Raw genomic sequence first — 15204 nt, 5'->3', positions numbered from 1 at the left:
TCAAGAGAAGCAGAGCAACAGAGTTAAAAGAGCATATTAAAATCCTTTTTATTGGAAGAAAAGAAAACAGAAACACAACACAAAAGAAATATAAAATCCAAGATCAGGTAAAAATGGAGCGTCGCTTGTTGATGAAGAAACGGATTAAAAGTTGAAGTGTCTGTGAATGTATCCAGTGCAAATCTGCGCTTGAGTCCTGAAGTGTTCATCCATCAGTAGAGCAGCAGCGTGAGGTGTGAGCGATCCGTTATAAACCCGGCATCACGTATGCGATGTTATCTAGAGTGTTTGACTGACGCACACACACACACACACAAGTGTACATCATTCTGCTCATCAGTCATATTTACTATCATGCTGTATGTGAAATCAATACCAGCAGTTGATGCGGACATCCGTTGAGTTCTGACACCTGTGTGGTGAGACAAACCAAAGGACCCAGAGCACACAGCACAGAGTCCAACAGAACCGACAGAGAACCCGACACAGTCACCATCCCCTGCGACACAAACAGGACAGAAAACATCTGATGCTGACCGAACACAGCCACACGTTTACCACGCAGACATTTCTTTACCTCAGTCTCCTGCAGTCTGCGGCCAATCAGAGACAGAGATTCGCCCAGCAGCTGCAGGTGAGCAGCCGCATCAATGGGATCCACATCAGGGTCTCTGAGAGGCAACACAGAACCGTTCTGGACTGGAGCGACCGCTGTGTCCTGTCTCTTCAGCGCAACGCCTCCCCCTACAGGCGGATGATGATCTGATCGACAAAGGAAACGGTGACATCATCAACACATCAGCTCGCGGCTGGTCTTTAACGTTGAAAGCGTGAGGTGGCTGACCTTTAGGCTTGCTGCTGTCTTTGAGGTGTCTTTGAGATGCTGTCTGATGCTGTTTGACAGCGTCTGACTTCATCTGTTTCCGCTGGAGATACTCGGATCTCTCTCGCCACACCTGAGAATCATCAAAGCGTGAGCAGAACGCCAGCTATGGCACCTCACACACCTTATGTGATGCTTGGATGATGTCGGGCACCTGTTTGTCTCCCTCGGGCAGCTGCTTCCAGGCATCAGCCAAACGTTTACTCAAATCCCCGAAATCTGAAGCAACAACAACATGACAGATCTCAGACGCAGCACTCTGTGCACGCTGTACATTTTAAACAACAACAACACAACACTGAGCACCAACCAACGCAGACTAGGCCTGAAGTTGACTTTATGAGCAACTTCCATCAAAATCCACAGACTGATTTAGAAGAAGAAAAACTCACCGAGCCCGGGCTCCTCCTCTAGAATACTGTTTCTGTACTCCTTATAAAAAATCTGATACGCCGTCAAAACCTTCTTCTTCTGAAAGACAGCGAGGGAGCGAGTTCAGTGCGAGACACCTTCAGGTCCATCTGCCGCTTTCTCTCACATGATTCTCCTCACCTTTTTGTCTTTGCTCTTGCGTTTGCCTCCTTCCTGTCTCTTCTTTTTCTCCTCGTGCCTGTGATGACCCGCAGAGTGCACGCTTCGTTCTGCGCTGCCGTTGGCTGAGACGGGAGGTGAAAGGTGAGAACAAAGCTCAAACAAACAGATGTGATGATGATGTTCGTACCTGCTGCAGTTTTACTGCTGTGCTTCTTTTCACGGTGTCTATCCTTCTTTTTCTTGATCTTCTTGCTTTTCTTCTTCTTGCTGTGGGACAACGTTTCGTGGATCATGAGCTTCTCACGACTGCTGCCGCCTGCGGACAACGATCCGCTGCTGTCGGCTGCAAAATCGTGACATCCTCCGTAATGACCTGACATACACAACGACAAGGCATGAGCGCTCAACATTTGATTTCAGGCAGGAGGTTCATTAAGTGTTTCAAATGTGAACGTTTCTTCCAGACAGAATAATGAACTGATGCATGAACGTCTCCACACCTTCCAGCTCCACCTCCTCGCCCACCACGGGCAGTCCCTCTCGCACCACCTGCGGCTGCTTTCTGGATGAGGCGGCGTTTCTCATCTCTTTCCTGCGCTCCTTTGATGGGGAGAGAGAGGGGTACGCCGCTTCCGTGGCCACGGCCGTGGGGGAGGTGATGGCCTGCAGGAGACCCATGGCTGTCACGGCCGTCTGAGGAGAAGTCAACAGGTCGGGTGATGACAGGAGTGACCGGTGACTCTCTGAAGACCGTTTCTGCTTTTTGTGGAGAGATCCTGATCTGTGATCTACACGAGAGACACATGAACGGTGGTTTAACATGAACTTCACCGAAACATTTACACCTGTCAAGTCCTGTAGGTAAAAATCACATTTTCTCCATTAAAATGTATTTGGGGAGAATTCCTCAATAGCAATCCGATTAAAAGTCCAATCCGAATGAAAATGCTCCATATAAACACGTCAATCAGATTAAAAATGCCCAAGCCGATTGAAATTTCAGTGGGATTGTAAAGGGTGGTTCATGCTAGGGCTAGGGCTGAACGATTAATTGAAATCGAATCGCAATGTGAGAAGTTGCGATTTGCTAATCGCAAGAGGCTGCGATGTGGAAGCGATGTGAAAAATAGGAAACGCATCTGTTCCAAGCCCGCTTCGAGTGGCATTCTTGCTAACCAACTGAGTGAGCGCACCTCCGTTATGCCTAATCAGCACTGCCCCAGCCAACTGCGTAAACAAGTCATTAAAAAAACAAACAAACAGAAGGCAGGAGAGAGAGAGAGTGTGTGTTATTATGGCATCTGCAGAGTCAGATCGATCATATTAGGCAAATAAATACTAAAGAACCGTCCAATTCAGAAGACCGCACACACAGCCTGTTTCGTAATGACGTTTATAGTACTTGAGTCTGGCTCGGGCATCTGGCAATATGGACGAGGCTTGACGCACGCGCGCACCCTGTGTCAACTCACGCCTATCTCCGTGTTTCAAACAAATGTAAATTCTATCTAACTGTTTTGCTAATTTCACTTGGATGAAATTAAACATTCAGCACATTTTCTACTTGTTTTAAAAAATCCCACATAAATCAGCCTATGTAACCTATGAACTATTTTAATAATTCACTAACACAATAGAAAATGTTATGGATTTCAGGGTTACAATGGGAGTACAATGTACACTGGTATTTGGATTCTATTGGTGTGATGTAATCTGGAAATTGGGAACCAATTGAACAACAGTAAGCCCTATTTGAATAATGCCCAAAACACACTACAAAAATGAATTTTGTAATGGTTTTAATGGAAAAATTAGAATTTCTGCAATGTTTTTTGTTGTTGTTTTCATTCAGCAGGGTAATTATACCCATACTGTGCTCCACACAACAATATTGAGCTGAAGCTTGAATTAGAAAAGTTAAAATCGCAAATCAAATCGCAATCCCAATGTCTGTCAAAAATATCGCAATTAGATATTTTCCCCAAACCGCACAGCCCTAGTTCATGCCGTTTGTAATCCGCTTGATAGGACATGTAAACACTAGTGGTGGGCGGATCGATCCTGAAGTATCAATACTTTCGATACTGAGGTTGTATCGAAAAGGATCGATCCTAACATAAAAATATCGATACTAATGTGTTTTTAGTTTTTACTACCGTTTTTATTTATTTACTAATGTAGCTAATACTTGTATAATGAAGAAAAACTATTTCCCAAACACCTAGTTTTGCACACGTTGCTCCCCCTGTCCTGCTGTGTTTTGTAGTCCGCTATCACGTGACTCAGCAGCCAGGCGCAAGAACCCAGACGCTGCTGCAGCCGGCAAAAAGAAGAGGAGCATCGTGTGGAGTTTATCACCTCGGTGAATAAAAACACTGCGAACTGCGATGTATGGCAGTGGGCCTTTGGGGGTAAAAAACCAAAGATTGAAAGTACTTTATTATTTAAGCACTTTATTTACTTTGTGTCGCAAACAATTGTGTGCACTTTGTTTATAAATTCACTTAAAAAAGTGTAATGAAAGGGAAACATGTTAATGTGTTCTATTATTTTGTCTAAACATTACACGTAACAAAAACGGAAAAGCAGTTTTAAAATCTTTGTCCTTGAGTAATAAATTTGTCCACTTTGTTTTTTTTTAAAGCTAGAGAAGTAGTACTGGGATAAAACGAGAAATTGTTTTGTTATATATCGTTTTTCTGTTCTGTTAATCTGTTATTGTTGCTATTTTCCAGTAATAATTTGGTGCAAAGTTCATGTTTGCAAATTCGATAGATAAATAAAATAGATTTATTTGGTTTAAATGATGTCCAGTGTTGTAACATCTACATGATTAATTAGCCTACAGGCACATTAAGAGCACAAATCACAAAATATTTTAGTGGTCATGAAAATGTATTCAGATTTAGCATATTAATGATGCATTCATCTGATAAATCATGACATTTCATCAACAGGAAAGTAAATGTAAGTTCAAGTGAATGCTTTTTAAAAGTTAAAAGTATTGGTATCGGTATCGAAATCGGCAATACTGGCCCTGCATTTACTTGGTATCGGATCGATACTACATTTTACAGTATCGCCCACCACTAGTAAACACTTGATCAGATTAAAACCCGACGTAGTAAATTGTGCGCATGTGCAAAGACGCCGCTGGCTCGTACAGACGTAACGGCGCTTGACGCACGGAACAGAGCAGCTGTTGCTAAAGAAACCAAAAACCATAAATCTGACAAAGCGGTACAAATATCCATATGCTTGTCATCTCTAAATGAACATATTAATGTTTCTCTGCGTTTAAAACGTCTTAACTGTTTCCCTGGAGTGAGTTTTTAACCGCAGTTTCTCAGTTCCTTTTTAAAACACGATACATTTGCAGATGTACAACCGTACTGTAGGCTACAATATCTAATCATAAAATTTAATCAGTAGGCTACCGAACATTTATTTTATTTATTGTTTACTTACATTGGAAGGATTAACTGTTTTTACCATGTTAAGTCGCTGTAATAACCTTGCTTCATTGATATGTGGACATTATTTTGCGTTTATGAATTGTACATTATTATGCTGGTGTGTCTGTGACATAAAATAAACACATCTGTGCTTACAACATTGTTTGAGGAGCCGTTTGTGCGAATATTATAATGATACCGAGCCCGTCTCTGTTTATACCGTTAATGCTGATATATGAATCCGCATATCATCACTGTTAAAGTTCGGTATTAGCTGTTGCTAAACATTTATTTAATGTAAACCGCATCGGATTTGCTCCTACTTCATTGGCACGAGACATATCTCTGACTTTATAAACTGAACATTTTTTTGTGCCGTTTGCAAAATAAAATATACACAACGTGTGCTTTCAAACACTGTTTTAGTGGTATTTAGGTGAACACTTGTGCAGTGTGCGCATGTCAGCAGATTATATCGGATTATAAACTTGTCATGTAAACACCCACATCAATCAGATCACTTTATTGACCTTTCATGTAAACACTACATTCAGATCTGATTAAATTCAATCCGATGTGTCCATGTAAACGCTGCTAGTGTGATAATCACTCACCTTTGTACAAATAATCCTGTTTCTTTTTCTTCTTGTGAATCTCACTGCTTGTGTAGAAGTCTTGAGACTCCTGTGGAGAACACACTTGAGTTTCTCTGTTCTGTTATTTCACAGCTTTATGTGGTGATGATGATGATTTACCTTCAGTCGTTTCTTGGAGGATTTTCTGACCTCTGCGTCAATCATTTCTTCTTCTCTCAGCAGGTCTTTATAAGATCTTCTCTTCTCTCTTTGACTGCGACCAGCGACCAGACTCACCTCACTCTCCATCTACACACAACATTCGAAAATAGAAACTGTGTGTGTGTTACTGTGCATTTGAACGCGTAGTTAAGACATTGTGCATTTATAACGCGTGTAACTGAATGTATGAGTTTGTGTTTATTATGTGTGCACGTATGCGTGTTGTTTATCTCCGCTAACACGCTAGGCGGCTCAATTTAGTACTAGCTCATAATTCATGGAAACCAAAAGTTGTTCCTCTGATAAAGACTATTTTAATGCGTTGACATTTATAACAGTAATAAACCATAATTTGACTTATTAACGCTTTTCATTTGTTACCTTTATTAAACATCAAGCGCCTCTTGTCGTCATCTTGCGGTCAGTTTCTCGTAGGACTGGTGTGGGGCGCGCTGTGACGTATTCGCGCTCGCCGGCGCCTCTAGCGGACGGGCGGCGAACCGCAGCGCATGCGCATTGTACATCTTTCAGCTTTCTGTTCTGGTTCAGTTGTTTGTGAACAAATCAGAGTGAAATACTGTATGTATTTTGGATTCGATTGCGATTCGCACCAAAATTATTACACGGTGAGGAACTAAATCTGCTAGTATTCTCCGAAATGTAAACATTATCTATAGGAACCCGTTTTTGTTGTATTTGTAAAAACATAATAAACATGATTTTACCATCGTCTCATTATTGTAAGCACTGTTTAACTGTGGTATTTTGAGCAAAACTGTGGTAATACAAAATGGGGATAAATCCGTCCAGGACACGACTTTTACTGTAATAAAACCATAAGGTTAATGTTCAGCGTTAGCATTTCCATAAAGAGACATAAGAAGAGCACAAACACACAGTCATGTTTACAGAGCGCGTCCACGCTGAATCAGTTTCATCAATCCGCTGAGTCACGTTTCTGATTTTCGCTCTCTCACACGCCACGCGCACACGCACAGTCGTTCAGAGAACATTTCCGTGTCAGAAGAAAAACGTATAAACACTAAACAGATTATTTTCAGAGAAGCGTAAGAATTTCAGATCATGTGATGAAATTCTTTCAGAGTCATGTTTTCAACATCCGTGTGTTGAGTCATGTTTAGCTGCGCTCCTCCTCTCTTTGTGTTCTGAGAGAGAGAGAGAGTATATAAGGGAAGAGAGCAGCACTCTGTTCAAATCACTCTTTACAGCTCTACACGGAGACTTTCAATAAAAGAGTGACATCTGAGGACAAACACAGTGAGTTCAACGTTTGATTCTATTGAAAGGCATTTACTGTCAAATGATCTCGTCATGTGTGTTTATTTCACAATTACCTGCTTCATGTTGTGTTTTTGTGTTTAATTAGAGAAATGGAGACAAGCAAGAACATCCAGACAGAGCAGATCACAGACAGGTAAAACTCTCTTCTGTCTTAACATGTGGTTCAACAACAGAGATACACACACACACACGCACACGCACACGCACACGCACACGCACACACACACACACACACACACACACACACACACACACGTCTGGTTTATTATCTCTGTGGGGACAGTCCATAGGCGTAATGTTTTTTATACTGTACAAACTGTATATTTTAGATCGTAGAAAACTTTTTGCATTTTTAGATTTTCAAAAAATATTGTTCTGTACAATTTATAAGCTTTTGTGCCCATGAGGACCTCAATTTTGGTCCCCACGGTGACACGAGTCCCCATGTGTTGGAGTGCATTCAGGTTTGGGTCCCCACCGGGATATACAAACATGAACACACGCACACACAGGTATGATGAAGGATTATGGTGAAGTGTCACAGCTGAATGTAAAGAGTTCAATCATGATTGTGGGTTATGGGCATTTACACAAACGTGTGTGTTGTGTGTTTTCTGGCAGTGATCTGTCAGAGCAGATTAAAGCCGTGACTAAAGACAGTCACATGAGAGCAGAGAACACAGAACTGATGCTGAGCTATCAGAGAGGACACGTGTCCCTCACACAATATCAGGTGAACGCACAATCATCTCTTCACGATCCTTCACGTATTTTCACACTCATGATGAAAACTCACTTGATTTGCTCTTCTGTGTTTCCAGATGCTTCTGTGTTCTCTCTATAAGATCTACGAGGCGTTAGAGGAGGCTCTGGACAGGAACGCCACGCATGACGCCGTGGCGCCCATATACTTCCCACAGGAGCTGGCACGACTGCAGTCCATCGGGAAAGATCTGGAGCATTTCTACGGCCGAAGCTGGAAAGAGAAGATCACGGTCCCGGCCGCCACGATGAGATACGTGCAGAGACTGAGACAGGTGAGCATGCCGCCATGTTTGCTTTGGTAAAGCTTGTTGATGAAACGCTGTGAATCTGACGTGACTCTTCTGCGTTCTCTCTCAGGTGGGCAGTGATCACCCTGAATATCTGGTAGCACACGCTTACACGCGCTACCTGGGCGACCTGTCGGGCGGTCAGGTGCTGGGCCGCATTACCCAGAAGTCTTTAGGGCTGAAGAACGGCGAGGGCTTGTCGTTTTTCTCCTTCCCCGCCGTCAGCAGCCCGACGCTCTTTAAGCAGCTGTACAGGAGCCGGATGAACAGTCTGGAGCTGACGGAGGAGCAGAGAGGAGGAGTTCTGGAGGAGGCCGTCACTGCCTTTCAGCTCAACATACAGGTGTGAGGACATTCACTCGGTCCTCATGACATCATCATGACATCATCAGCCTTAATCAGATGATTGTGTGCTCCTCAGGTTTTCAATGAGCTGCAGAACTCTGTGTGTGAGACAGACAACCAAAACAACCTGAGACTGAGACGCACACTACACAAAGACAACACAACAGCTGCAGGTGACACACACACACACACACACACACAATATCTCACTCACGTCTCCTCACACACACAATATCTCACTCACGTCTCCTCTCACACACAATATCTCACTCACGTCTCCTCTCACACACAATATCTCACTCACGTCTCCTCTCACACACACACACACACATCTCACTCACGTCTCCTCTCACACACACACGCACACACACACAATATCTCACTCACGTCTCCTCTCACACACACAATATCTCACTCACGTCTCCTCTCACACACACACACACACATCTCACTCACGTCTCCTCTCACACACACACGATATCTCACTCACGTCTCCTCTCACACACACACACACTACACTACACTCTCACACACCCACACACTACACTACACTCTCACACACCCACACACTACACTACACTCTCACACACCCACACACTACACTACACTCTCACACACCCACACACTACACTACACTCTCACACACCCACACACTACACTACACTCTCACACACCCACACACTACACTACACTCTCACACACCCACACACTACACTACACTCTCACACACCCACACACTACACTACACTCTCACACACCCACACACTACCACACACCCACACACTACACTACACTCTCACACACCCACACACTACACTACACTCTCACACACCCACACACACTACACTCACTCCTCACATACACTCACTCTCACACACACACATCCTCACATACACTCACTCTCTCTCACACACACTCACTCTCTCTCACACACACACACACAACACACCACCCACACACTACACTACTCTACACACAACACACACACACAACACACACAACCCACACGCACACAACCGTCTATACACAGCTCCACACTCCACACACACACACACACCATCATCACTCACATACACTCACTCTCACAAACACTCATCCTCACATACCACTCCAAACACTCTACCACACCTCTCACACACATCCTCACATACACTCACTCTCTCACACACAAACCACTCAGTCCTCTCCACTATCTCACATCCCACACCACACATCCATCGCTAACACACACATTCACATCTCACTCTACCACAATCACTCACGTCTCCTCACAAACGCACACAGGCACACCACACACACACACACACACTACCATGGCACACAACAACCCACACGGCATGCCTACACACACACCACATCGTCACACACTCACACGCTCACACCCACAGCACACACACACACACACATCGCACACACTCATGGCACACATCACATAACACCAGCACCTCTCAGCACACAGCCACAGATAACCACACCACACACACAATATCACTCACTCTCACTCTCACACAATACCATCATCTCACATCACACTCACTCACCTCCTCACAACACACACATCCCTCACTCTCCTTCACACACACACACACAATTCTCACTCACGTCTCCTCTCACACACACAAATCCACGTTACCACAGCTAGACAAACCACCGTGCGCCCAACCAACACCACACACCACCACACACAAAAACACCCCCACAACACCAAACCACCAACAACCAACACCCCAACACCACGCACCACAACAACCAGACGCACACACCACAAAACACCTCATCACACACACAATATCTCACTCACGTCTCCTCACACACACAATATCTCACTCACGTCTCCTCTCACACACAATATCTCACTCACGTCTCCTCTCACACACAATATCTCACTCACGTCTCCTCTCACACACACACACACACATCTCACTCACGTCTCCTCTCACACACACACGCACACACACACAATATCTCACTCACGTCTCCTCTCACACACACAATATCTCACTCCACGTCTCCTCTCACACATACATCACTCACACACAATATCTCACTCACGTCTCCTCTCACACACACACACACATCTCACTCACGTCTCCTCTCACACCACACACGCACACACACACAATATCTCACTCACGTCTCCTCTCACACACACAATATCTCACTCACGTCTCCTCTCACACACACACACACACATCTCACTCACGTCTCCTCTCACACACACACGATATCTCACTCACGTCTCCTCTCACACACACACACACACACACACGCACCACCACACACACCACACACACACACACACACACACACACACACACACACACACACACACACACACACACACACACACACACACACACACACCAACACACACACACACACACAACACACACACACACACACATCTCACTCACGTCTCCTCACACACGGACGCACGCACACACACACACACACGTTGTTAAGTCTGTAATGTTTTTTTTTTCAGATGTTGCGTTGTCTGAATCGAGCGTATCGTCTCTGATGCCGCAGTTTGTGCGGACGCTGCTGGGTTTGTTTGTGGTTCTGGCTGTTGGGATGGTTTGTCTTCTAAACACGTGTACAATAAAGCAGTAACCCACTGCTTCACGGGGCTTATTGCTTTTATAAAAACAGTTATTCCATATGCGCAGCAAGGTTTCATAAAATAACGTAAATACGATGATACTTGGGCTATGTAATGCGGTCAGACGTTATAAATCAGGGTATTTTATAACGGCTTAGAACTCGGCTCAACCAATCAGATTCAAGGACCAGAACTGAACGTTTTATAACACCCGTTACCCGCGTCTGTTTTACATTACATTCCTATGGAGTAAACCGTGTTTTCAAAAAACGTCCCGAGCGCTTTTTTTAACGCCAGCGCCGGCGTCTTTTTTCTGCAGCCCAGGGCGTCTTTTTAAGTTGAAAAGTTCAACTTTTCTGAAAAAAAAACGCCCTACGTCAAGCTCCTTTTCACAGCTAACAAATGACATGCGTGTAGCGAGACTCCCGTTTCCATAACAACATGCGAGGAAAGTGATTGGTCGAGCAGGATCCTTCTCTAAAATATAAAATGGCGGCCGAAGCGCTGCTTTGAACATATTTTTATATGAATTAAAGTTTATTTGTCACCTTTAATAACTTTCGATTGCATTTCTAGCGAGAAATTAATACTGTAGTTTTAAAATATGTGGTTGGTTTTTGCAAAGACGGTCTCTGTTTATAATTCAAATAGACTTCCGTTACTCGCCTATATGAATCCCGTGTGGTGAGCTGCCTTCATGCACAAACGCTGCTAGCTTTTCTTTTGACTAAAAAAGCGCTCGTCAACTTTTTCTTGTCAAAAAAGACGCCAAGTGTGTTCATGGCCTAAGTCACCTGTTTCAGCTATTTAAAACACACGTCATTTAATGTTTATACTTCTCTACAAAAACTCATTCTAAGCATTTAAATGCACAGAAGACACGTTTAAGGTCTTACTGTATATTTATCATAATCTCAGAATAAGGATTTTTCCATGTCATTTTCAGTCAGAATCATTTCGGATGAATGTGTACATATACATTTGTTGTATTGATACTATATTTTTGTAATAAAACTTGTTTTGAAGATTGATTATTCCCGATTAAATGCTTGTCTCAGAGTTCTTAGACTTTCCATGATCGGAGAGATCAATCTCAGGACGATGTAATATCTTATCAGACAAATGTTTATTATTTTGAAATCTTTTCCCGTTCTAAAAATCAAAATAGTAAAAGTCCCTTTCCACGTTTTCCATGGCAACCGCAGCACTGTTTTAATTGTAAGTGTGAGGATTTGATCTTGGTAACCTGCACCTGCAGAAATGTCATGCTGTGACTGGATTATTATCTTTAAACCTCTAACACGCACACGTGGCTATTACAGTGTATGTTTATTAAACTGAAAACACTTGAGGTATGACAGCAGACAGATATCAAGTGTTCTTTTTCATGGTTCATTTACAACATTCATTAAAGCTTTTACACAAGATTCAGTGCACACAGAAAACAAACGGCTTATGGGTTCATGAGTGTTCAAACACACACTAAAGACTGGAATGAAATATTAGAAACACACAGATAATGTGGCAACATCTCATATCACTGCAGCAGGTGATATTGTGTAGATGATGTGGAGGATCTCAGAGCGAGAAGAGCTGGTTGTGTTTTTGCTCCTGTTCGCTGGTTGGCTGTGGGGGAGTCATGTGACTGACACGAGCGGATGAGTTTTGATTCATAGAAGGAAGATGATCGGCAGCTTTTGCTCGGTTTGCTAAAAACTTATCAAACTCTGTCAGAGAGAATCAAAGAAACAGAGATCAGACTCACATTGTGTGTATGTGTCTTCTGATATTGAGTGACTGATCAGATTCTTACCTTCACTGGTCACACCCTCAGCATCTTCAACATCCGGCTGAAAAATATCATCCATCAAGACAACATGTCATCAGAAAATCACCAATAATTAGAAATATTAAGGAATTGCTCTGTTGTGGAGGAAACATCTTCTGCTCTTTCTGCAGTATGTTTAAAATGTGCAGAACACACCAAACGGGTCTCCCACAATGCAATTCACTCCAACATTCATCATTAGAGTCGTTACATAATATCAACACTCATTTCTAACATTTATACTTTCTGAAGCTGATTTACACTAAACTGGATTAAACTCCATGAATTAAACGTGTAGTGACATCATGTGAGCACACTACAGCTCAGCACATCGCATGTGCACATGTATGATGATGGTTACAGTACACATGATGTGCTGAGCACTACACACTTTAGGGGCACTACACACTACACCCTCTTAATAGAAGTCTGAATATTAATATTTGTAAATATAAAAACAACTGACAACATGCAAACAGCAAATGTAATGTAACAATTAAAATGCTCATCATAACCAGAAAACAAATATCTTCAATATTGACTGAATAATGCCAAAATCTTAGTGAAATTAATCTTTGATGCGTTTTATCTAATAATCAATTCGATTATGAGGCTTTAGCCTAGGTTTTCACAGGGTCACAAATGTTTACATGCTGATCAATAATGCTAATGCTAAATGTAGATAAAAACGTTATGGTTAATAAAGTAGCACACATCTGGTTGAAAGGTTGGAGTCATGCAGTAAACAGACTGACAGATACAAAGCTTTAATATCTGCTGCCTGGGTGGGTGCACTTGTGTTGTTCAAATAAGCACGTGTCTGCTGCTCTTCCTGCGGCGGGAGAAGCAGCGCGCGCGGAGCGGAAAGGGTTCAAATGAAGCGCGTTTGGCGCTAGATAAAGATATTAGAGGATATGGCGGCAAAAGATCACTTTATATATATATATATGTGTGTGTGTGTGTGTGTGTGACGTGCTTCTCCGTTGTGTAGACGCGCGGCTCAATTTAAACAACCAAAATAGTCAAAAGTTTTAAATGGTTTATTAGTCTGTCTCGCGGTCCGGATGGAACGGAGCAAAGGTCCGGATCCGGTCCGCCAATTGAGGATGACGGCAATACACAATGCTGCTATTGAACAACCTGGATTCTACTGTCACTGGGTTCAGTTTGAGACGACAGATGGCGCTGTTACTTCTTTCATTGACCTGTACACATGTGCTTTCAGTGTTCAAGATGTTCTTTACCGATTCTGTGGAAAGCCAGCTTTCAATATCCTCCATAACAGAGCTGTGTGGAGCCGGAGTCTGACAGAACACAAAACAACACAATTATTTCAGTACAATTAGAAAACACGATTTTCATGTGAATGTGTCAGATGAACACGCGTGTGTGTGTGTGTGTGTGTGTGTGTGTGTAAAATAAGAAGATTGGATAGATGTTAGTGAGACATGAAGACACAGAAACTCTTAACTCTTCATGTGTTCATGTATAAATGCATGTTAAAAAACACACCAGATTCTCAGAGTAAATCCACTGAGACTGACGGACCCAGCTGCTGTCAGCATCCTTCACACACAAACACACACATTGACACACAGACACACACTGAGGGTTAGTTGATTAGTAACTGTGGTGAAACACTAACAGCACACACACAGAGTAAGATCCACACCACACATCAGTGTTTTTACAGGACTGTTCTGAAGTTCCATCAATACGAAGTATACGACAGCAGAAAATGACTGTGTTATGATGCTGATAGAGATGAATCTGGAACATTCCTTTAATGTTCATGTTTATGAAGTGCTTTTTTGATTCTCTGTGTACTGACCCCTGCGGTGACCTGCAGCCGTGTGTCCAGTGCTTCAGCGAGACCTTCCACAGCTCCAGGATCCTCATACCTCACACTGCCCCCCCCACACACACGCACACACACGTCTGGTTTATTATCTCCGTGGGGACAGTCCATAGGCGTAATGTTTTTTATACTGTACAAACTGTATATTCTATCCCCTAAACCTAAAGATCATAGAAAACTTTTTGCATTTTTAGATTTAAAAAAATCTAATGGCTGGAATACACTACAAGACTTTTAAAATCTGAACAGATTTTTTAAAACTAGACATCATACACTTGCAGACTTTTTGAAAGTTTCAGATATAAACACACAAACCGATTTTCTGCAACAAGTCCAGACTGAAAGTCTGAGCAAAAGTCTTGTCATTTTAATGCACACTCAGGAGCTGCTAACTTCTGTTTAAAAAGTGAATAAATACCTCTTTCTCTGCTCAGCCAGAGAGCTGCTTCTGGTTTGAGCAAACATATCAAACTCCTCATCCGCATGCACTGAGAGAGAGAGACAGAGAGACAGAGAGAGAGAGAGAGACAGAGAGAGAGAGAGAGAGA

General features: G+C 42.9%; 3 protein-coding genes across 7 annotated transcripts in view; 1 reads left to right on the top strand and 2 right to left on the bottom strand.

Moving 5' to 3' along the window:
- Positions 1-23: 23 nt before the first annotated feature.
- On the bottom strand, positions 24-6153 carry LOC130557389 (HMG box-containing protein 4-like). The gene is made up of 12 exons (XM_057339104.1): positions 6051-6153; positions 5628-5756; positions 5487-5556; positions 1918-2205; positions 1605-1790; positions 1436-1539; positions 1276-1354; positions 1038-1102; positions 845-956; positions 578-762; positions 377-499; positions 24-292 (listed from the first exon to the last, which is right to left on the bottom strand). Exons 2-12 carry the CDS (start codon positions 5754-5756, stop codon positions 248-250), a joined length of 1386 nt encoding a protein of 461 aa, XP_057195087.1. The 5' UTR covers positions 6051-6153; the 3' UTR covers positions 24-247.
- A 123-nt stretch (positions 6154-6276) lies between these two features.
- LOC130557391 (heme oxygenase-like) lies at positions 6277-10982 on the top strand. Its single transcript, XM_057339106.1, has 7 exons — positions 6277-6947; positions 7057-7104; positions 7593-7704; positions 7793-8008; positions 8094-8366; positions 8445-8541; positions 10854-10982. The coding sequence occupies exons 2-7, from the start codon at positions 7061-7063 to the stop codon at positions 10979-10981; spliced, it is 870 nt and encodes a 289-aa protein (XP_057195089.1). The 5' UTR covers positions 6277-6947; positions 7057-7060; the 3' UTR covers position 10982.
- Positions 10983-12091: 1109 nt separating this feature from the next.
- Positions 12092-15204, bottom strand: part of LOC130557388 (target of Myb1 membrane trafficking protein-like) — a 19129-nt gene continuing 16016 nt past the window's right edge. For 2 of the 5 annotated variants that reach the window (XM_057339100.1, XM_057339099.1), the window contains exons 11-16: positions 15076-15144; positions 14630-14715; positions 14311-14364; positions 14043-14102; positions 12784-12820; positions 12536-12697 (exon numbers count right to left, since the gene is read on the bottom strand). In XM_057339100.1, the coding sequence (XP_057195083.1) occupies positions 12549-12697; positions 12784-12820; positions 14043-14102; positions 14311-14364; positions 14630-14715; positions 15076-15144 (455 nt within the window). In that variant the 3' untranslated portion in view covers positions 12536-12548. Of the gene's footprint in view, positions 12698-12783; positions 12821-14042; positions 14103-14310; positions 14365-14629; positions 14716-15074; positions 15145-15204 lie in introns of all 5 variants that reach the window. The other 3 variants (XM_057339101.1, XM_057339102.1, XM_057339103.1) reach the window with 3 other exon arrangements.

Source organism: Triplophysa rosa, linkage group LG7 (genome assembly GCF_024868665.1).
Source record: "Triplophysa rosa linkage group LG7, Trosa_1v2, whole genome shotgun sequence".
In the NCBI taxonomy this organism is placed as follows: domain Eukaryota; kingdom Metazoa; phylum Chordata; class Actinopteri; order Cypriniformes; family Nemacheilidae; genus Triplophysa; species Triplophysa rosa.
The sequence above is the reverse complement of the archived record's forward strand: the minus strand, read 5'-3'. Positions and strand labels throughout refer to the sequence as shown.

What these genes read in the sequence shown, in the direction of transcription:
- LOC130557389 (XM_057339104.1), bottom strand. Translation starts at nt 5,756, where the DNA reads ATGGAGAGTGAGGTGAGTCTGGTCGCTGGTCGCAGTCAAAGAGAGAAG. An exon ending in ACAGGATTATTTGTACAAAG is followed by an intron (nt 2,206 to 5,486) that starts GTGAGTGATTAT and finishes TCTCTCGTGTAG; the next exon opens with ATCACAGATCAGGATCTCTC. An exon ending in AGACAGCAGCAAGCCTAAAG is followed by an intron (nt 763 to 844) that starts GTCAGCCACCTC and finishes TTTGTCGATCAG; the next exon opens with ATCATCATCCGCCTGTAGGG.
- LOC130557391 (XM_057339106.1), top strand. Translation starts at nt 7,061, where the DNA reads ATGGAGACAAGCAAGAACATCCAGACAGAGCAGATCACAGACAG. An exon ending in ACAGAGCAGATCACAGACAG is followed by an intron (nt 7,105 to 7,592) that starts GTAAAACTCTCT and finishes GTTTTCTGGCAG; the next exon opens with TGATCTGTCAGAGCAGATTA. An exon ending in TGTCCCTCACACAATATCAG is followed by an intron (nt 7,705 to 7,792) that starts GTGAACGCACAA and finishes CTGTGTTTCCAG; the next exon opens with ATGCTTCTGTGTTCTCTCTA.